Below are 24,332 nucleotides of genomic sequence, written 5' to 3' on the forward strand. Positions count from 1 at the left end.
CAGGTTATGTATTATGCTGCTTTGTAGACTCAAAATTCATTGTAGTATATTTTTGTGTTGCACTAATGAGATGCCAGCTCTCACTGAACAGCTCCACAGATGTCTAGCCCTCAGAAGCCGGGATAACCATATGTCAAACTTCTGTGGTTTTGCCACTTGATATTTTGGGTGTGTGCCTTCATTTGTGATAATAAATATCAGGCCACAAACTAATGTCTCCTCAGATATCTAATATGTTTAACACTCAAAACAGCTTGAAAATCTAAACATTTCTGCTGTTAGCTTTGAGTTCTCCTCAAAGAATTACGCTACAATATATACCAGATGAATAGACTAGGGATAACACAACCATTGCCAGTTGTTAGGATGGGTCTCCCTGCCATTTTGTATGTATATTTTTTATCCTGCAGCACACACACAGTTCAAACCCCTTCCCCTCCGCCTTTGTTAGGAAAATCTAAATCCACTGTCCTACCACAGATTTCAATGCTGAAGACTGAAAATTTGCAAGTCGCTCCTCATCGTATCTGGCACATAAGCAGGTACAAAGAAAGGTTTGTACGCGAGACATCTGTAGAAACAGACAGAATAGTACTATGTATTTTAAGTATCCATTAATAGGCCCCAAGGCATTTTCTTCACATAGCAAACAGGGAAATGTGATAGGAAAGTTAAACAAACGACACTGCATCAGCCAGCAGAATTCAACCCCAGCCCCTCATTTAGAACACCTTAATCGCAATGCACTTCCTTCCGTATGCATGTGCTTACGTAGAATATATTCTTATTAAGTATGGCAGCTTCTGCACCTTCGCAACCAAACAGCTAATGAGGAGAAACTGCTGTAGCTTAAACAAAGCCAGCAGTGTTACACTGACAGATGTCTTCCAAAATTTGTGACTGTTACAGCATGCACCTAAGAGGAAGGGCTTTTGTTTGACCTTTCAAAGACCTGAAGAATTAGCATTATAGCCGACTAAACCCACAGGATGTGTAGAGGTCCAGCTCCTTACTGAAAAAGGCCAGAACACCAGAACTGCAAATGAAGCAACATTGAACACAATTTTATGTGGTATTGCTAGAAAAGCCCTCGTTCCTCCAACAAAAACAAAAGCCAACGACTGTCCTTTCCTCTCTTACCAGTCTCTTAGCTTATACAACTTCAGACTTGCAATGGAAAAAACACATATATATAAAAATAAAAATGTAAAAGCTAATCAGTAGGGTCAACTCTTTTTACAATTATGTTTCTAGAGTTGTCTCCAATCAAACTAATGCTCCAAGACCAGAACTATTACATTAATGGTTACTTTTCTTTATTATCTACAAAACCTTTTCTGGCCAAAGTAGTAAAGACTCTATAGGAGTCCGATAACTTTACAAGGTGACGGCATTTCTGTGTTTATTGTAAGCCATTTCTGTTGCGAATTGCTAACAACTTTTCAAAGTGCAACACTGATTTGGAAATGCAGGCACATTAATACATCAATTGCCATGACTAATGTATAAACTTTTAATGACCTTGGCAAAACCTTTCTTTCATTGGGCAGGTGCCACTATTTTGACTGTACAAAATGTTTTGGAAATATGTTGAAAATTATACATGTTTTGGAAAATATTTCAGGATTTCGGTATAGCAAATGAAGCTATATTAAATAAGTTTGACATGGAGGAGAAAACACTCCGAAGTGGTGCAAGTCTTTTCTTTTTCCTTTAAAAAAAGAGAGAGATCCTCCAAGTGTTGTACATTCACAGAATGCTGACTTTTTATCCAAACAAAGTTAAGAAAATAAAGTATTATCTTGAATGGTTTTCAGTTTCATTCAGTCACTGTCGTCATCTTGTTTCAGACCACCTCCTTGTTCAGTATTGCCCTCTCCATCGCTTTCCTTGTCCCAGTCTTTCATAGATGCTCCCATCATGAAGTCATCACGCAGTATGTTCCATTCCGGCCCCTCTTCAGACTTCACTTCACCCTGAGTGTTTGAGGGGAGGAGAAGAGGAAACGGGAAGACAAGATGAATGTGAAAGGCAGTAAGAGATGGAAGCTTTTCATGCAATCGGAAGGAAACCTCTCATACTCTTACAATTTGCCCTGGCAGACCTACCAAGACCTAGCTCTTTATGCAAATGGTGCACAGAAATATGCAGGACACTCATAAATGACTTGATGCTAAAAAGCAAACTTGTTTTAACCAACCAATAAAAGAAATATGGAAACAAAACAATTATTCCTCATGGATCAAACAGTCAACCCTGGGCATGGCTTCCTTTATTAAAATCTTTCTTGGCAATCAGAATGGATTCATGATATCATTTATTAACCCCCAGGTGCTGCTTCATTAGAACACTTCTTGGCACATTTCTAACACACAAATATGGATTTAATAAAGGCTTAAAACCCACCAAATTTAATATTGAACATATTCTGTGATACGTGAACCAAATCCCCTTTATGTGGATTATTACCTCACTACCTGGGCTTGTCATATGGTTCAAAGCTGCCTCTAAAAGAAACAAAGTTGATCTGCACTCAGCAAGCCAACAACACCTTACTCCAAGTTTCCTACCTCTCGAAGGCAGATAAAGTGAGGCCATGCTGCACAGACTGGTAAGTCATAAAGGCCAGCGAGAGGAGCAGTCTCAGGGCAGGATGGAAGCAGCCTGGGTTGCAGTTCTTCTACGGGACATCGTACTTGGGCGGTGCAACAGCGCCACCCTGTGGCACCACTCGCAAATAACAGCTTGAAGCTCTCACTGAAGGAAAATACCAAAAAGCATTCGATGCACTGAAGGATTTTGGTGGGTTAAGCCTTAGGAGCAAAATATTCCTGAGGAACAATGTGGCTCAGTGTCCAGCAGGCAAGCAAAACATTGTCCTACCGAAGTGGAATCGGGGGTACCCAAACCAGTAATTTACTTTTGCAGGGTCTCTGAAATGAAGATACTACAGGCATCTTGGGTGAGCTTTTCCAGCTGACTCACCCTGGTTGAAGTAACTACCACCTCCTGACACTGTACAGTTGCCTACTCGATGCAAAACCTGTAGTAAATACATGATCACTGTAGACATCTGTTCAAGTCCCTTCTTCGTCACGCATGTAGTAATACATAATACACAGAACCATAGCGTATTTAAGCTAATGTCTCTGCAATCGTTCAGAGCAGCATACGCAATATATAATAATATAATTAATACCAGGAGGAATAGAGAATGCAGGTCCATCACTGTAAACCTAACATATCATATCACACCAGCAGAAATCACTTGAGTGCAAAAAAAGTCTGCCAAACTATCTATTCTTAATAGGTAAACACACAGCAGAAATGCTAAATGTGACTTCTCCTGCAGCTCTTTCTGAAAGACTACTATCACAAAAAAGGGCAACAGTCTTAACACTTTCCTTCCCAAAATGAATCTCCCAGGGTCCAGCTCAAACAAAAAAGTTTTTCTTTGGGTTTTTTGTTTGTGGTTTGTCCTCTTCACAGCTGCTCTCATTGATGCCTACTTTAAGAGTAACTCTCCCATCTCAACAATCCCCCTTTCCCCAGGATAGTGCCTCCTAACCACTTCCCATTCTTGCAGCAATTCACTTCACATGCTATACTCAGTAAAGCCTGAAATAATCTCAGACAGGGCAATCAATTACCTGGAATTAAAGAGTTACAGATAAGGTATGTCCCCGGGCAGACCTTAAGATGTTCACATGGGAATAATTTGTATTAGTGCAAACACAGGTACTCGGTTCTGGGATGCAAGGAGAGGGTAGTGCTTTCCCCATCACCTCCCCCTCCTCCCTTTTTAACTGTATTTCAGTTGTTTTATATGTTTACCTTTGCAGAGTAGAGAAAGGTTGAAAGGATTACAAAAGTCATCAAGATTTTCCTTTTTTTAATGCAAACCTTTTATAAATCACTGAACACGCCACAGGGTTAAACTTGAAATACAGATGGAAAAATCCCATCTTCCTTACAACACAATCCAATTTTCTTGTTTGGTTTGGGTTTTTTTCCAATAACAACAAAACCAGCAGAGATTCCTCTTTTTTTCCCCCCCAGATGCACAGAACAGGGATTTTGTTGTTGTTGTTTTGTTTATTAAACAGCACAGAAGTAGTAGATCACTGTCAGCAATGACAGTGAAAGGCTCAGGGATTGAAAAGCCCAATGCTCAAACTCATCACAAGCTACTATTCAGCAGCCATGAGCCCTTCTTTCTGGCCACATCAAGTGAACGGGACAAAAGCAGGGCCTCAACAAAAGAGGGATGCTGATCCTCCATAGCATTACCCACTGCGCAAGGCACCACAAAGGTTTGAATAGAATTCTACAACAAGCCCTAAGGAGAAAGACAGTGGTAGCATGTCCATGCCTCAAAGATTAAGATTAAATGCTTGAAAGACAATATTTAATCAATTTTAAGCATGCTCCCAAGTGAAGAAAACCCCACATTTAGTATCTTCATTCCTAACTCATTTACTGCTCTCTTTTCCCCTCAAAATAAAATCTCCCCAGATCTATTTTATCACAAAACATTCCTGGAGTCTTAAGAAAATACGCAGCAAGACTATTTATATAATTAACAATTAGTTCAACTGCAACATTGCTTCCCAACTTGCTTTATGTAAGAACGTTAATACACTTGATTTTTCAATGCCATAATCTGGTTTCATCTAAATAAAACACGACCAATTCTTGGCACGTGGAAAATAAACCAGCTTTCATGCTACACAACCGCTTTTGAACTCTCAGTCAGCTGTTCATCCACATCTCCCACATTTCACTACAACACAGAAGTCCCCTTTGAACATCCCCAAACGAAAACAAAGCAGGCTATATAAACATTAGTGTGTAATGCTACATAAAACGGATCCTTCGGCAAGGCATGGAGTGAAAAATTCTGGTGCTGCTTTCCCGCCCCCCCCCCCCCCCCTTCTTTTTTGTACATACATTTGAACGGGTTTGTTCTTTGCCTGAAGGTGTGACAACCTATTTCAAAAGGCAGGAGTTGGTAAAATATCTCAGGAGTCACTGGTACACTGTGATACGCTTGTTATTAAGAGCCAAAATAAGAGAGACCAAAATGTACAGTGTAGTTATTCTAGTGCAGACACTTATTGCTGGGACAGACTGAACCCCAGTTGAAAAGAGATCACATAAATAAATACCATCTTGCCTGCTTGGTGTGTCACAGCATTAGCTGTGACACAAGTAAGACTCTGTAGTGGGGCCACACTTCCCCAACTAATTCTGGTTTGAAGACATATCTTCTACAATCTGCACCAGGACAAAATGAACTGAAATTCTTAGCCAAGTCCTAATAAAACCACCCACCCACCCACAAAGCTTAGGTCCGTCACCTAGACCAAACAGCCATCCCTTGCAGGATCCGGGCTGGAATTGCCTCCTGGATGCTTTTGGAGGAATTGGTCTAAAAGCCCCGTGGCATCAGCAGCAGCTATATAATCAAGTTAGAAATCTCCCTGTTTTGGTTGATTTCTTTACCACTGAAAAAATCTGGAGCTATATAATCCACTCTTGGTAAAAGACATTACAGTATCATCAACAGAGACCTGCCAAACTCACCACTGGAGTTGTGGCAGACTGCATTGCCACTCAGGTTGGAGATCGATGCTCTCCACCCCTTCTTAAGCTGCTGGAAGCAGCAGCAGGATACTTGTACCAGCACACAGCTGCTTCAGTCTGCAAACGAGTGCCTTAGCTCAAAGCCTGCTTCCTTTGAAAGCTTAAGGGAATTAAATTCAGTCTGCCTAAGTCACAGGACATTGTCATTTTCATCTGTTGCTTTACTGGCACAGCAATATCCTAAAACCAGAGCAGGAAAGTTTCCCAGCGCTTTTCAGAACCCCACACTGCAGAAGCAGACCAAAGCCCCATAATGCTTACTGGTAAGTAATGGCATTAAAAGGTAAGTCTTGAAATGAGAACACGCAGATCAAAGACAGCATTTCTCGCTCTGCTTTGCACCAGCTCCCATCACTTGAACATACCCCAGTTTCTGCATCTGCAAAACAGCAAACATACCCTGCAGTTACTGTCTTCTGGGTGCAGGCTGTAGGGGAATTGCTACAGCGACGTAGGTATTAACAAACGAACATTTTTAAGACCTAGGAACTGCAGTCAGCACACTGGACTCCCACGCCTTTACTCCATGTACAAGATGAAATGCCAGAGCTTGCAGGGGCATCTCTCTCTACCATCACATAAAATAAACGTTTATTTGTACCTGTCAGGGAAGGAATTTCTAACGTAAATATCTCTCAAGCAACGACTTTAAGCCCTGAGAAAACAATTCTAACATGTCTAATTAATTTGAACTGTCTCCCCAGGTTCCTTTGTTTTGCTCAATACAAACATCTAAGACCTTGAAATACAGGGAGGCTTTTGTCACGAAGAAGTTTAAAAGCGTAACTGCCAAAATGTATTTTCACATACATCTGACAACTACCTTCCCTGCCAGCCTGCATCTTGCTCAGAATGACTGCTGCCGTTTCTCATCCTCAAGCAAGTTGGTTTAAACCTAGGTCGAAAAAACCAGCATCAGCATACACTGTGGTATGTTAAATCGCAATTAAAAAAAAAAAACAAAAAACACACTTTGTAGAAGGGAGGGGAGGAAATGGAAAACAAAGAACACCAGCATAATCATTTCTCCTAAATTTATTTTCAGGAATATCCAAGTTCACAGGCTAAGAAAGCAAGTTTCCTCTAGGCAGGGAACAAATAAAGAAAACTGCAGCTGAAGTATCTAAAGAAGCAATATAAGCAGAAAACAAAATGTAATGATTTTTAACAGAAAAATGATACTTAGGTTTAATTATCAGTGCTCTTCCAGCTCTATTTAATTTGAATTAGTGAGATCTTGATTATAAGAAAGGTTCCTATGTATGCCTGAACCCACAGAGACAAAAACCCACAGATCTGGTAATTGAGAATATATCCTGCACCACTACTATTTTGAACTTCTGAGCTGAAGTCTCACAGCGACTCACTTTGGGAAGCATTTTTGAGCTTGAAGAACACGGAAGCTGCACAAGAGAAGTCTATTCTGCTGCAATATAATTCTCCATGATCATTTATTCCTTAGGGTGAGAGTTATTCAATACCCATTCGCATGCTCTCTCTGAATGAGAAATTAGAGCCACTGCACTGAACTGCCCTGGTATATTCAAAGTAACACTACACTGCAGATATCAACAGTGGCACAGGAGACTCACTCATACCACAAGGTCTCTTGTGCACATCAGAATCTGCACTGGCATTTTTAGTAAATAAATCTAAAAATGAAAATTTCACAGTGTGTTTTGAAACTTGCTGTTCCTGTCCAAATTTCTCTCCAAGTAACACGCTGCAATTATTACTACAAGCACAAATACTGATTTTCCTTTTAAACACAGCCAGAAGACCACCCAGAGCTTAATGGCCTGCGTGAGGAATCTCCCCATCCTCACATCCTTCTCTGGGGTTTACTAGAACTGGAGATGTGTGAATGGGAAGGAATGCTTTGGGTTGGCACGCAGAGACTTAAACGTGCCTCAGCCTTAGAGGGGTCAGAACTGAATTACAGAATTTCTAAAAACAAGCATTCATCTGGACTTAGGCAAAGAAAATTGATTACCATCATTACTAAATGCTCAGTTGCAAAGAAGAATCACAGAAAGAGCTTATGAGGGAACAGATTTCCTCAGCCATCAGGAAGCTCATAAATCAGTATTTCTGTCAGAAAAGCAAAAATATTTTAAGAATTCAACCATAACACAGGGGCTTCCTGCATACAGGATGCTCTGGAACTCCTCAGCCCATTCTGTGCTCCAGCTCTGATAGCAGCAGTCTTGGAAATTCTTCTGCCGCACAAGGAATTTTACCACACGCTGCTGCAAGACTATGTCTGGCCATATTGGCACCCATATTCCCTTTACAGGTTTTAATGAGATGATGAACAGCATGGGCATGCTACACCCGGGATCTACTCACAGAAAATAAAAACTCATCAAATAAAACCCCACCTGAAAATAAGCCTCACCTAAAGAAACAGACTTACAGTTAAGTTACAACGCAGGTATGAACTGTTATCTTAACCCATACTAACAGTTCCCCTTGTGGAATATATTCTGTAATTTTGTAACTCACATTCTGTAAAATACAAGGCAAAGTGACAATGTTGTGAATGTCAAGTAATTACATCACTGTCAGGCCAAAACACTCCAATGACATAAAAAAGAAAAAAGTTCCACCAGTAAGTATTGTTAAGTAGGCACCGAACAAAAATTAGCTCAAACTAGGCTGCAAATTATTATGGACAAGACACCTAGAAAGAGAGCAATAACATGTTCCCTGTGTTAGGTTATCAAGCAACAACACATCAGGACAGAAAGTTTCAGGCAGTATACTCTTTCAGTACGCCATCACTGCTCATTTTCAGTCATGTTTGTTTTTTCTTCCTGTAAAAACAAACCTGCTTCATCACCCTCACCTGCCATGCCTGTTTATCAGCGGTTCTACTACTGACAGTGAAATTACTGCCTACCATACCAGCCACAGCTACCTCAGTGTTCACCTATTACTCCTACTTCTTCAGCTGTAAGTCTCCACACAGCTTTGTAATTTAATTACTTCAATGAGAGGATCCTTAGAGCAATGACTGCACAGCACCAAGATCAATTAATTCTTGACGTAAAGACCCAAGGAGTACTGTGGTTGAAAGCAACATATGATCGAGACTTCTGTATTTAAAGCAACACATTATACTTCCGTTGCTCTTCAGATACAAATTTGTACAGCAAGTTACAGTATTCAAAGTAACTGAACAACAATTCTGACTTTGAAAAGACAATGCTGGCCATCAGAAAGACCAGCTTTTCATGCTAGCTAAACGTGAGCCTCCGGTAACCAGTCCGCAAAATACTGTTCACTTTGTACCAAACAAACATATTGGTCAGTTACCAAGAGCAAACTTACATGGCCAGATTCCATCATTATTCCAAATAAGAAAATGAACTGCAAATTGTTCTGTTTGGATGGGACTCAAAATAAAGGAAGAAAGAACTTTTCTAGATATTTAGAGGCATTTCAACCCTGAATGAAATGCCACGCCACATCTCACAAGTTATGAAAAAGACTTCTCTCCATCAGCTGGTCCTACATTTCTTAATGTGTATTTCCTGCAGTAATGAAGACATGCTAAGAGTTTAAAGATCAGCCTAAACATCACACAGATCCACAACATCCTTGATGCAAGCTACAGAGTTTCCAAACCATCAAGCTGTACCTGGAAAATACACAGACACAGCAAGAGCGCCTAGTGAAAAGCATCTGGCCAAGACTAAGGCCTTCAATGTGCTATCCCTCAGAAATCAAGTACTGACACAGTCTACTTCAGACAAGTATTTGTGAGTCACAACAGATTTTTCTCAGGTGTCACCCATTTATGCAAGACACTTGCGTACTGTTTCAGTTGGGTACCTCAAGTTTTCTGCAGGTTTTTATAAAAGCTTGCCTGCTGGTACAGTAAAGAAACATGCAGGCCCCTAGCTGCTTGAAGTATTTTTTGATTCTTTTTTAGAATAAATTAGCAGCTCGCAGATTTTTGAATAATCTGAATGTGACTCAGATTATTTCCTACAAGCGATGCTGAAATCATCTACTGTTTTTCATTATGATTCAGCAAGAGGCATAGCTGAGTGAGTCCCAAAAGGTTGACTCAAACAACCAAGGCTAGAGTAATGACCAAGTCCTTCACTTCCAGCACTTAAGAAATCATCTCACAGAGTACTGATGAGGAAGAAGTGGGGCTAATAGTCCTTCACTTCCAGCACTTAAGAAATCATCTCAGAGTAGCTGATGAGGAAGAAGTGGGGCTAATAAAAACCCTCCTCTTCCTGACTCAGGATTTCCACTTGCATCTGAGTCCCAAAACAAGCATAGGGATCCAAAAAACTATGAGGCAGGATGGGGAGAAAAAAAACCCCAAACCACAAAGAACTAGCTTTTGTGTATTATTACTAAATATGAAATACTGAAGCTTTATGACTACTAAGCAGCTTGTCTGGCTAAACCTCTCTACCCTCACTGCCCCTGCTTTTACTTAAAATGGCTTTTGCAACATATCCTAAATGTCTTTAAATCCAAGCCTCTTTGATTTCATATTCCTGTAATTTCCCTCACACAGTCGTGGGTGAGTGGCAAACTCATTAAGGAACATACCATACCCCTCAACACTCCCAGGCTGCTTTCTAAACGCAGTTTAAACCTGAAGAGGAAATACGTAAACTGCCCGTGATCCCAATCCTTTATCTTACCCATCCTGCTACCCTTTCTCTACATTTCTGATCCTACCATCTCCTATGTTTTTGTATGGGTTTTCCCAGCGCCTGCAGGTGGAGAAGAAATGACACAAACCACATATAGAACACCGTCCAGGGTTCAGCAACAGACCAAAAAGAGGTCAGATCTTTCCAAGACGACAGCTTTAGTATCACCTGTAATAACAGTAGTTAAAAAAAAAAAAGTGTATTTCCTAAGCCTTCAGTAAATTTCAGAAACACTCATTAAAAACTGCCCAGATTTTCCCATTAAAAAAAAAACCAAACCACAAAAAACTCCCAAAAAAACCCACAACCCTCAATTCAGCAACACTCTAAACACTGGAAACTGGAAGGAGTTTGACCCATTGCTCCTGAAGTCTACCAAGATAAAACAGATGAGTAGGTGCCCACAGAGGTCATTTCTAATATACATCTGCTAATTCCACACTGTGGAAATCAGAACATTTTATACCTTAATAAAACTTCAAAGTAAGTGAATCACTTTTTAAGATAATCTCCAATACAAAATGCTTAGATGGGGGAAACAAACTGGTTCAGATAGACAAGCTCCACCTAATCTCTCTTACTTCCAGAGAACACTTTTTGATACAACTTTATGAAACATTCAGATGTATTTTTCTCCAAGTACATCGCCCTGCCTGTAAGAATTATGAACAAAGCCAAAAGTGGAGAGTTGCTTTTATAAGGCTTCCAACTCAATTTACCAGATAAATTCTAATAGGATTTGACTTTTTGTGCTTTGTATACTTACAAGAAGATCAAAAGAAGATGCGTACCACAAGTTTGTTTTTTTAAAATGTGGTTGTTTGGGACATAATTTTACTGAAAAGGGGCTTGCAAAACACAACACCATCATAGTATCCTGTACACTACTAATCAAATAGCAAGGCAAGTTAGTCTCCCGTATGACAGATGAAGCTGTCTCATATTTGCCTGACATTTCAATCACAAGTCCCTGTTTATATTCACTTACAGAATTTGCCAGACTTCAACTGCTTCATGCTGAAAGCTTTTGCAGTGTTTCAACTAAAATCACTTCATCTCTTTTCACAGAAAGGTGAACTTAAAATATTTTGTCTACAGCTCTAAGGAAGAAAGAAAGATACATTTCCTACAACCGTTAAGATCTTGCATCATTCATTCTTTCTGAATTTAAAAATCAGTGCATGATCTATTTTGGAGCTGGGAACACGTCTTTTGCTCTCTATGACCACTTTCCCAGATCTGGTGGAGTTACAAACATTTGGGGGACTGCCCTCTCCAAACCTGAGGTCACCACCTCAGTAGATACAAACGTATCTATTTCGTATCCAAATTCTCCTAAAATGTTTGTCTTTACTGATCGCAGGGTGAGTTGTTCTGACAAACAGGGAAGTGCTCTCTGCATGCAAGCAGCTGCCAGGGCTGCTCTGGCAGTAGGCACCAGGATGCCACGCTGTGTGCCTGGCCCTCATGTGCGGGGGGAAAGAACCTGTCAGGAGCATAAAACATGAAGAGGTTAAAAAAAAAAAAAAAAAGAGGTTGATGGAAACAGAGTGCAAAATCACAATCTTTTTCCCATCTTCACTTCTGATCAAGTATCTCAAAAAAGACAGCAGAAAGGGAAATCTGAGAGTAAAACCACAGGAAAAAGGGTGAACCTAGTGAAATACAGGCATCACACAGCCCTTAACCCTCTTATTTGGAGTTGAGCTCACAGTGTCAAGTTCTTGACATCTATCAATCAAATACTTAAATATTGACAAAGACCTACACTGCCACACTAAGACAGATGTGTGTTACCAGCCATGGCAAAAGAGAGGGAACTGAGCTTGTACACCTTAAAAACCTAACCCTGCCGATGTCCCAAACAGGGTAATCCAAAACATCTTCCTGTAAACAGATCTAAAGTAAAAATGTTGCCATCAACCAACCTCTAATACTGCACAATAACTCTTTACCTTAAAGAACATATGATATTTGGGATAAACTGGTGGCAGGCTGCACTGCATTTATCCCTAAGGACAAAAATCAGAATACAGCATACAATTAGGTAGTCAGCAACCTTTTGGTACAAACCCAAAAAGCTACATTAAAAGCATCAGCTCCAAACATATATGAGGTGACCTTCAAGAGAATGTACACACATTTGGGAAAAACAAATACAAATGCACAATTTATAAAGGAATCCAAATTAAAAGTTGCTGTGCATGTGATGGGAAGACATTTATTAAAGTTGGGAGAACACATCTACTCTGGCTGCAGCTGAACTAAATTAATACTTGGCTGCCCCCTCAAATCCACTGGAATACATGCACGCCTAGTTACTCCTTCAATTAGTTCTGTAAAACCAGCACACAACAGCTGTAGTAAAACTTCTGGTACTCTGCAATGTCATTATCACCTACGGCAAAAAGTTTCCTTGTAAGATTAAAAGGGGTGTTTATATACCTTACCAAATTTCTAGAAGTCATCTATGCCTTCATCTATACTTCAGAAACAAACTATTTCCTGCAGCTAGCTGAAGCAATTGTTTGGACTGTTTATACAAACAGGTATACAGATGAAAATAAGTCTTTTTTTTTATTTTCCCCTCCCCACTTCTACACTGGAAACTGCAGAAAAAAAAGCAGAAGAAACCAATGGCCAGTACTTACACAGCTGCAAGAAAAAGGAAACTGTCACTCTCACAGGTTTTAAACAGATCTACTTTTTAACCTGGAAAGCACATTTATTTCCCCACCTTACTTGAAAATGAAAGCCCCAACATCACTTCTTGTGTCCCAGCAAGAACAGCAGTCAAAGTGTAGCACTCCTGCCCTTGAAAAAATCTTCAAACTACTGCTTAACATTAAAATATTTATGCATATTAAAAGTCTTATGAACAAAAGAAAAATCTATAGCAAACCTGGCTCTAATCAAATTACTTACCAAACACACTAGGAATATTTACAAAACACACTTCAGGCAGAAGGAACTTTTCTGGAAAAGCATTTTATTTCAAGTCCCATATGAGCTATAGCTGATATCAAATAGCACTTGTATTCTTCTCCACTCATCTTTCTTCCATCAATAAATCGTTTTAGAATAGGTACTATTTTGAGACCAATACACCAATTTTTTCCAGATGTCATCACAACACAGGAAACAAACTGTACCTTCAAGTCATGTAGTCAGCACAAATTACAGAAAAATTACCTTGCAGAATTTGGATCATGGTTACTAAAGCAGACCAGGAAATCCTGCTCTCACTTCTACCATTGAAATGCTCTGCAACAGATCTGGTGTAAAAAAACCTTACAAGTTGAAGCAAACACAGGTGATTCAGAAAACCATGCTAGAAAGGCCTAATTAAAAATTAAAGGTTGATGAGTGCAGGTTATGCCTGTCACAAAGAACATCTGTACCTTTCATGCCAGTTATTTATGTCACAAGGAAATTTTACCAGCCAGTAATGCTTTACATGGAGTAGCCCAAATGACAAGCAGAGTCAAGAAGAGCTTCTGGTACCAAACGACCCTGTTGTAACTGACATGCAGCAAGGGAGAAGACTTGAGGCTGCTCTGGGAATATCAGCTCTGAATTTCTTTGTCTTCTTACAACTAAGATTTCAAGACCTTATGTAATTCACTGCATCAGCCAACATGTCTGTGCAACTCAAAGGTGAGAAACTTCACTCAGCCTGGAACCAAAGGTACTTCCCTAATCCATAATCCTAAAAGCACCCAGAAATTTCTTAAGGGCCTAAAGAAAACACAGGATTCCTTGAAGGAATCCTTGACTGCTACTACCTACTTCTGTACTTCCTCTGTAGACAGTGACTTCAGCTTCTAGGACTGGACAGACAGCATCTCTGATACGTATCTTCTTTTAACCTGTACTTTAATGTTACTTATAGTACCTTAGAGGTGGGAAGCTTCAAGATACAACCAACACATACTGAAATGAACACCTGGTCTGTAAGGATTGTGTTGAAAAAGATTGAAAGCTCTCATTTTTCAACAAATGCTTCCCAAAAAAGTTGCAAAACAAAAAAACCCCACCACCCAAACAACAAACAAGTCGGTTGGTTTTTTTTTAAAAATAGAATTATTACATTTTTCTCCCACATCACAAGGCTTCAGATAAGGTGGTGAGGGGAGGGAAATTAGATGATCTTACCCAGAGGCAAGCATCATGTACAGTACCTTGGAAAAAAAGTCAAAAATATTGCACAAGTCAGCTGGCTCAGCAAGGATTAAGAAATACCTTGATAAACAGCTAATGATATGAAAGGCAAACCTTTTGGCTGCAGCTCTGAACAGTAATTACTCCCATCTGGGCACACAGAACCCCAAGAAGGGCTACAGTTTCACATGGCACAGGAAAATTTTCACAGCCTTACAGTCTTTCTTTCATAGCTACATTGGGTGGGTGTACACCATGTAATATTTAGGCTAATAGCTAAAAGTATACTAGATTATAAACAACATTCTCAAAGGGCATGGGTTACCCGTCCTTCCTTCCCATCAATGTCTGAAACTGATGGAAGTGGAGAACAAACTTTTTAAAGTCGTTGTGCTACCGTGAAATCCTGGCTGCTACAGACGGGCCTTTACAGAGCATTTAATTTCTTTTTCTCACACATGCTTATATCTGACTAAATAATCAACTACAACAGAGCTTTATAATGGCTTTCTTCAACACCCTGTGACATTTGGAAGAAACCACCAAATTTTCAGAAACACAGCAGCAAATTTTGCATTCAGAAACAAGAAAGAGCATTTGCCCATTCTCACAAGTATAGTCAAGTCTCCTTTCATAGCAGAAGGCTTGAGTCAAGAAAGGTTTGCTTTCACTGGTAAAACTTTATTCTGCTATTTTTCCTGCTGACTGCTTGTTTTATGTGGGTGGGGTAGTGTTTTTATTGTTCTGGACTGCATTTTAATTGATGGCAGAGTGCCTGGAGTTTGGGATTGGCATCTCTTCCATTGTTTTTGTTGAGATAAATAAATATATTTCCCCCTCTTTTTTAAAAATTGAATACATGCCATACTCTCAACTGCTAAAAACAAAGCAGGCTGCTACAAAACAAAACAACCCACAAAACAAACAAACAAAAGCTTTCAGATGGCACAACCAACCTACCAAACTCCTGCTGCAAGGAATTCACCACCCAAAAGCCTTGTCCTTGCTTAATGCCCTCTGAAAAATCCTCAAAGACCAAGAAGCAGAGATATGACAGTGGTGGCCAACAGTACTGTTCAGTGGCTAAGTGTTTGTGTAATTCTCAGGAGGAGACCGAAGAGCAGATTTTGGCCTCAACCTCAAGCATTAACAACTACAAGGATGGGAGCCTGCTAAACGGGTAGGATATGCTCAAGAGAAAATAAGGCGATTAAGAACAGTTTGAAAAGGAAGAGTTTGGTTCTGTACTGAGTGGAGAGCCACTGAAGCAAATGCAACAAGGGAGAGAAGTAGTTATTCAGGCAGACATGGCTTTTAAAAAAAAAAAAAAAAACACACACCAAAAACCTCATCCCCTTCCCAAACAAAACAAACCTGTAAGTATAGCTTTATATTAATGAAGAACTCTGAAATCTGAAATTTTGTTTCCCAAGCAATGCATAAGCAGTACCTGTATCAAGACTCAAAACCAACACTAACCAGCCAGCATCTAAAGTATCAGCAGAGCACTGTAATGGAAATACGCTGTTACTGAAGCTGGCAAAATAAGACTTTTTTTTCAGTACAGAAACATCTGCAATTTGTTTTTTGACCTAGTAATTGGAAAATTTGCCCTGCTACAATCTGACACAAAGGTCCTCATTTTTGCTCAGCTATTGTTTTAATGCCTACCACAATAGTAGCTGGCACTGCTATCACTCCAATGTTGTTCTGCTATTCCAAGGGAGGGGTTGGGGGGGAAGGAAAAAAAAAAAAAAAAACCAAACCCACACACACGCATGCCCTCCCACCCAAACAAGCAAGCAAGCTGGAATTATTTAAGGAGAAATAAAGTGTCAGCACCAAGCTAAATTGTTCTCATTATCTGAAGAATTTAGAAAATACTTTAATATTACACTTGCATGAAAATTGTATGAGCTCCTCATGCCAGGCAGTGTTTCAGCATGCTCCCCAAGTGCACACAAACAAAAAACATATGACAAACTGTTGTCTCCCAACTGATTAAAGTATTTCTTCCTGGCACAGAAAAGCACTTAGTTAACTGCTGTGAATCTGGGCCAACAGAAGTATTCCACCCACTACCAAGCACAAAGTTCAAACCTGAACAGAAATATGCTTCAAAAACGTGCAGCTTCTGAAATACGAGCAAGAGTATGCCTGAGCAACTTGTCTTCAACCCTGAGCTACTTGGTAAGATGAAAGAAGCGATCAAGAGTTGGATGAGTCCAACTACACCGTGTCTCTCTTGAGTATGTTTGGAAAAAAATGGAGTACATTAAAATACTTCTTTCCAAAACATTGCAACAGCAATAAAGCCACATCAGCCTAACATACACACAGGCTCGGGGAAAGTAAAGCCTACATATAACGTTTCGTATGTCTCAGTTTCTTTCTGTTGTGGTGTTCACTTGTATGGCAAAACGCTTCAGTTCCAGATACCATAATCATTGGAGGAAGCGAGTTCGAAATGCCCAAAACTGTAGGTACGTACAAGTAGTACAGTCTAACACATCAAGTAGACAAAAAGCCCCCGTACGTTCAACAATTTTGAAGAACTGGTAACTACTATTGGCCAAATTCCAATCGTCACAACCCACTAAAATCTAGCAGTTAGTTCCACAGTTGGCGGAAAATCCAAGATAAAAATCTAATTTTTTGTATTCTTCTTTTAAACACACAGCTAAACCAAGTTATTTGTATGCAAAGCTTGATGTCTTATAAGAAATTCCAGTGTTTTGTACCTTGACACTTTAAAAGATAGGGAAAACAGGCTAAGAGCTACTTGCTCCCTTCCTAAGTAGTCTCAAAAAACCCATATAACTTTTCAGTACAATTGCTGTCCATTAATGTGCCTGCTTTTCACAACAGCTGTTATTAGAGTATCTTGTAGGCATCTTCTCCCCAAAACAAAGCTTACCTGTTTACTTTTTGTGGACTTTCCAGCAGCATTCTTGCTTCCTTTTGCACCGTCCATGTTTCTTAAAACACTGATGAAATCTTTCTTTGAAACAGACGACAGCAGTTTAGCACGCTGCCTGTCAGAGCTCCCAGTTTTCTTCACCTTCTCATCAATGTTCTTTTGGTGTGTCCTGACAGCATTAAACAATTGTACAACACCTCTGGGATAAGGAAAAAAAACAAAACAAAGTTTTTCGCTCAAGTTCCCTTTAGAGAAATGAACCACCTACCTAAGCAACTAATCAGTGCAGATGCTGCATGGTTTCTAGCTCCCCAAAACAGTTACTCAGAACCTCAATTCAGTTAACAAGTAACATTCACTACAACTTCAGAGACTTTCAGTTTTCACTCTTCCTTCATATTTCTTGCTAGGAACCAGTAACAAAAAAATGCACAAATTCAGATCCCGAAACAAGCACAGTGACATGGTACCTAGATCAGTGCAAGAGCACGTTTCATCCCCAGAAGCGCGTTACTCATCTTACAATCAGCTATTAATTTCCTCAGGAAAGATCTTAAGAGCAGCTGAAGTAGGGTGACAAGGCAGAGGAATGAGTAAGGAGACAGATACAGACAGCACTTCAAGGTGCTCAACAAATGCTGCAACACCAAACTACTGCAATGCAGAACATGCAACTGAACTTAACAGCCATGGATCTGGTGAATCCTCTGTGGAAAACGAAAATACAGAGTAGTAGAAACAACTGTTCCACATTTTTTAACGTATTAAATTAACAAAATAAGGGGATCCAACAAAGCACTTCTGTTAAGCAAACATTACATTCCCCTCTAAATTTTTACTCTTTCATAAAGCTTCTGAAATCTGTTGTTGAACCTGATACTGTACAATGCAGACCTGTATATAAATCACTCTGCTCCTGCTAGTCACTTCTTAAGATTTCACTCTGATTGGAAACAGATTACCTGCACAGGCCCTTTCCTCCCCTTTTCGATATACATATATTTAAGGAAAGCATTCAGAAAAACTCTTACCTCGTGGCAATTCTCTGAAGATTTCTTTCTGTGTCTCGGTCTTTGACAACATCTGGCTTCACTCGGCACATCATTTCCCACTCCCGCTTTTTATCGAGCTGCGTTGTAAATATTGTTACATGAAACAACATGGAGCATTTGAAAATTCAGCATACCCTGACAGAGTATGTAGCAGAAGGAAAAAATATAAATAAATCAACAAAGCTGGTAAAAGGGGAGCTCCGATACAGGGCTGGATAACAGGTCTGAAGCAAGTCTATTGCACTGACACACCAGGGCCCACCATCAAATCTCTAAGAGTCATTTGCCTTTTGTAACAAAAACTAGATAAGAGTTGCACCAGAGTGATGCCTCTAGCTCAGGACAAGCAAAAGGAGTACAGAGAAACTCAAATACTTTCACACTGACTGCTACGGATGGAGGAATTATTCAAAGACAGCTTTCAATTACAAGACTTCACAAGCTGATCACAGAAATCCTGGGTCTATCAAGACAGGCGTGTCACATTTTGAGCCTTGGGAATTTGACTTCCCCTGCTGAATTAATCACAGGACAGCCTCATGAGCAACAGTGCCACACAGCAAAGACGACAGTGGGCAGAACTCAAACACCAGGAAGAGCATCAAGTGCCCACTGGATAACAACTCCCGTGTACAACACTGATTTTTGTCTCTTTTCTGATGCACTGTTTCAAAACCAAACAGATTCACTTTCCCATTACCAGGGGCCACAATACCATCAGCTTTATTTCTGCTACAATAGGAGAACACTGTATTTCCCGTGCAATAGGGCAACACTATTTCACCAGCCTCTACTTCAGGAGTAAGGTAGTAATATTTTTTTTTCCACCTTCTAATAACTGAAGAGCATTCTAGTCCTGACGATGTTGCAGTACCTGTGTTTTATACAAGTAGTCTTTCATGAAATATCAGAATCTTTATAATTCCAGCCAGACTACTACAATTTTGTGTGTTTATGACAGTGTCTTTTGTCTTTGATCAAAAGAACTGCCTCAGTCTAGCTTCCATCAGCAAGACATTAATAAAGGCAGGCTGTTCTCAAATTTTTCTAAAGGGTAAACAAGTCAGTTTGGGGATCTGCAGCCCACCTCTGCTTTACGGTACTCCCACATATTGACTGGATAGGAACAGGCATTTAGGACAACCATAACAGAGCAGATGCCATACTGAAGCTCTCTGTATTTAAAAGGCAGGCTTTGGCCTAACCACAGCATGTCCCAGACTGTTATCCCATTGAAACAGAACTGGTAAGATGAGACATTAGAAATATTAATGCATTTTTAGACTGAAGGTAAATCAATCACAGCTTGGAATTAAAAGTTCCACCAAAGACACATAAAGAAATTACTTCGTTGCCAACACTGTTCTGTTTTCTTAATAACAGTTTCAGAACCAGAAGCAATTTTGGGCATGGACACATTAATAAATAAGCACCAGGAAAATCACTGAGGGGAGCAAACAATTCAAGACCACATCAATGACTACTGCAATCTCAACCTAGAGACCTTTGATTCTGGAAGTTGCAGCAGAAATTAAATGAAAGCAATTTTCTTCTCTTTCACTTTCAATGAGGGAGAACTATTTCAACTTGCAATGCCGACAAAGCGAATTATACTCCAAATTAACAACAGCAATTAGAAAACTAAGCTTAAAGCAGCTGCTTTCAACCTTCTCAACAACAAAAACACCTGAAGCTGACAGGCTGGAACAGTCCTGCTGCCAAAGATCAGCCTGCCTGATGGCCCAGAAAAAGCAGTAAGGGAAAAAGCCCTCCAGCATGACTGTGTGGAAAGTAAAAAACTGAAGCTACTTGAGATCACTGTGGAGGAGAGATTCCAAAACTGAAAGTCTCAGAGCACTCTCCCAAATCCCCACTGAGGGGATCTTGCATGTGTCCCCATCTACTGTGACTGCACAATGAAATACTGCATCTTTTTCTCACCTTCAACCTCTTCTCCAGCCTTTCTTGTTTTTCCTTTTCTCTCTCCTTCTCCAGGCTTTTATTCTTGGCCAAGATGGTGGATTTATTTCGTGGAATCGCTTTGTTGAGCACTTTTGCCATGGCATCTGCCCAGCCTGCACCTGGGCCAGCTTCGGAGCTTGCTGCCTCTTCAACCGCATGGCCCTGGGCTGCCGTTTCATCTTCATCATCGCCATCCAGGGCTTCTCCTCCTGAAGAGTAGCTGTCTTCTGGAATTCCTGAGCTTAACTCAGAATCTAAGGGTAAAAAAAAAAAAAAAAAAGAAAAACATTATCAGTTCTGTTTCTACTAAGGATCCATCACCAGCGTAATTTGCTCCACATGTAAGTGTTATCTTGAGTTCAAGGCCACGTACTGCCTGCTGTTACAATTAACTCCTCAAGCAGGCATACACCACCATAATGAATTTATTAGAAAGTATCCAGTGAAAGTGCTTGCTCATGTCAGTGATGAAGTAGATTTAAGAGCTTGGGTAAAGGAGAAGGCAGCCTTGGATATTTATTATTAGACTAATGAATACTTTGATGTTTAGGAGTAGTATTTTTTGGAAAAAAGTGTATTTTCCAGTTAAAAAATTACCATTTATAAATGTATAGACACACATGTATCTATATGTATGGATGTACACACTTGCAAACCGCAACAGTGACATCTAGTGTTTAAATGCAACCAGCCACATGGATTAAATTGAAGGTAGGGGGCCATTTCTCACAGGAAAGCAACATCTGCTCAAGGAAAGTAATGCCAGCAAAAATACGATTACCTAAGCATAACGAACACAGACTGGAGACTACTTTGTGAAATACAGAATCAAGACAGTTGTCAGACAGCTTAAAAAGAAACCAGAGGCACTGAGCTTTTATAGCTTAACTGCTCAAGTTCTTAATACACAAATAGAACACCCCCAAGTTCAAGTTTCCTTACCCTAAGCCCCCTTCAAAAACAAAAAAGAAGGAATTAAAGTTACAATACTGAAGTTTTCAATCAAGCAACAGCAAGACGGGAGGAAACAGCTAACTAGACAGCAAATCAGACACATGAAGAATCTGATACTTCCCTCCTTAACCTGTTCAGCAGGACAAAGAGCAAGAATAAAGTCTTTAACAGTGTGGATGATTAAGTAGAATAAAACAGGCTACAAGTTTAGGGTGTGCTAAAATACGTTTGGTTATTTCAGTGGACCACTTTATCACGTAATCAAGAGCAGAGCATACAAGTGTCCTGCCACTATTTAATATCATTCTATTAATATCTGTGCCACCCAGGAGTTTTAAATTAATTATATACAATTTTCAAGGCTGCAAATCAAGTGCAGGACAGAAGGAGGCTGGTTTCCAACACATCCACAGTCCCACCAGCAAGGGGACAATTCCCCACCAACTCTGGGGTACCAGCTGACTGGCTTTCATCCATCTACCATTCCACACTACTTTGAAAAGAATATTTTAAAATCACAATGTTAGGTACTGCTAAGCCAAGTGCTTTGCTCCTTAAGCACTACTACATCCTGTAAAGTACCTTCATAAACCAAATCATTAAGAGAATGAAGTCAGAAAAGCTTCACAAGATGTTTTCTGTAAAACCACACAGACAGCTATTACTGATATTCCCTATCAACTGTCTGTTTAATTACTTAAAACATACACTCTGACACCAGAATAACTCATTACTCTGCCTTCTTCACGTGCTTTTCCAAGCAAGCAAAAAACCCCAACATAGCACCAAAACAATGGCATTAACCATTTTAAAACAAAGCCTCTAATGCCCAGGCATATTCAGAGGCTCAGAAAAAGAAGCAAAGTTGTATATTTACACCACAAGTGTAGAAGATAAATACTTACTGAACACCTGTTCATTATCTCTAACAGTATGATTTTTCCTACCACTAAGGTGAAGGCAGTGTTGTGTCATGGTCCACACAGGATAAATTTTGGGGTTGTTTTTTTCAACAGTCCTTACTATAAAATGGAAATTTAGCAGTGGCAAAATTGTTCAACATATTCAGAAACTATTTAAAGGCATCCTTCGTAGGATAACAGTACATCTCCATATCCCCATTTCTAAATTAAAGAAAAAAAATGTTCATATTGCATGCAAAGGAAGAGGTACATCACCACATCTTGATCCCTCATGTAAAATAATTTGTCAAGTTTTCACCCCTAGTCCCTGTCCACGCTAGAATATTGCTATCTGGTTTTTAAACAGGGAATTAACGCCTAATTGCAGCTTTTTATACATACAAAAACTAACAGCTACCAAAAGTCCAAACCCAAATTCCACACACCGTTTAGGACCAACTTACGGAGTCAGCCATAAAAACTGATTAGACTTATAAAGAGGAAAATTGCAAAAGCATGTATTAGACTCCTTTACATCATATCTTCTGCCAATATAATAGGAGGATAATGCCATCAACAACAGTTTGCTTTCAACAAGTAGAGATGAACAAGGTTTCAACAAGCAGCCATGAGTTACTTCTTTTAACATATCAGAGGATCTGTTAATAGCATGAGCTAAAGCAGAGCTATTTCAAAGTAATTTAGACTAGAACAACTCTCAGAAGTAGGACCTGGGCCTCTAATTTGAGTTGCAAAGATCAAAGCCTGGCATAGATTTAATATAAAAAGTTCTCGGGGTGGGGGAATATCCATGTACATCTCCATACTTTATTCTTCTAAACTTGCTCAACGATGTAGGTTTAGACACACGCAGTTAAAAACAGCAATCATTCAGCAAGGAGCTGCGAAAGGAGCTCCCACCCAAGGTCTCCCCTGGGGTTCAGTTTTGACCCCCAGAGCAAACAGCACCCCTGTCAGCTACAGCCCTGACTCCTCCCAGAACAAGGGAGGAAAACTACCCAGTATCACATGACATGATTGGGAAGGCTCACAGCTAGTTGGCTATACCCTCACCACACACCAAGAGGCAAGGACGAGCAGAGAACCACGTGTAAAGGATGGAGTAGGACCGTGTTTGTACTCCGCGCTCTCCCGGGGTTACCGCACTTGGCGTAGCTCGAGGGTCGCCCCTGGGGCCAGAGGGGCAGACACGCAGCCGCCGCCCCCCGCGGACGGGCCCGCTCTGCCCCGCCACCCCCCAGGAAAGGCGCCCCAGAGGCACACGGCAGCGAGCTACCGCGGTGGGCCCAGGGCACAAACGGGCTGCGGCCAGCGCTCGCCGAGCTGAGCAGAGAGCACGGCACAGGGCGGGCAGGGCCGGCGGGCACAACGTCGGGCACCGCGGGAAAGCCACCCGTACGGAGCCCCGCCGCCTCCATCCCACCGGGAAGAGCCTTCGGCAGGGGGCTGGGCCGGGGCCCTAGCTCCGGCCGCCTCGCACCAGCCGGCCCCGACCCTCGGGCCCGGCGCCGGAGGGGGCGAGGAGTGGCTGGGCCCACCGGCGGGCCCTGACGGGCTGAGGAGCGGCCGGAGGCGGCCCACGGCGGGGGCCGGAGAGACCTTAGAAGCCCGTCCGAGAGAACAGCGAGTCAAACGCCTTCCCACTCCCACCCCTTCCCTCTCCCGCTGGCGAAGCACCCCCGGTTACCGCTGTCTGCCTGCTCGCCCACAGCAGCCGCACGTCCACATGGGTCCGCCACGGCGGCCGCCATATTCCCCTGCGTCCTCCCCAAATCGTGTTCCGGCCCGGCCCCCGCGCCGCGAACCTGCGTTCCGGCTCTAAAGGTTCCGGGCAGGAGAGCGACGGCAGCGGCTTCCGGGGCGGGCCGCGGGCTTGAGGGGGCACGTAGGCGCCTCCAGGAGCCTGGCGGGGGCAGATAGGGTGTTTTCACTGGCCAAGCGGTAGAAATGAAAACCCAAATAAATCAGAGAGGTCTGCCAGGGCTTCTCCTGTCCCTCAGGCCCGGGGAGGCCTGTGAGTCTCAGGCGC

The 24,332-nt window shown here is 41.1% G+C and overlaps 1 protein-coding gene across 1 annotated transcript; it reads right to left on the bottom strand.

Moving 5' to 3' along the window:
* Positions 1–1,292: 1,292 nt before the first annotated feature.
* RRP15 (ribosomal RNA processing 15 homolog) lies at positions 1,293–24,093 on the bottom strand. The gene is made up of 5 exons (XM_056357496.1): positions 23,991–24,093; positions 20,406–20,680; positions 18,444–18,541; positions 17,410–17,611; positions 1,293–1,976 (listed from the first exon to the last, which is right to left on the bottom strand). Exons 1-5 carry the CDS (start codon positions 24,052–24,054, stop codon positions 1,824–1,826), a joined length of 792 nt encoding a protein of 263 aa, XP_056213471.1. The 5' UTR covers positions 24,055–24,093; the 3' UTR covers positions 1,293–1,823.
* Between the last annotated feature and the right edge of the window lie 239 nt (positions 24,094–24,332).

The sequence above is a fragment of the Falco biarmicus genome, chromosome 12, assembly GCF_023638135.1.
Source record: "Falco biarmicus isolate bFalBia1 chromosome 12, bFalBia1.pri, whole genome shotgun sequence".
NCBI lineage: Eukaryota > Metazoa > Chordata > Aves > Falconiformes > Falconidae > Falco > Falco biarmicus.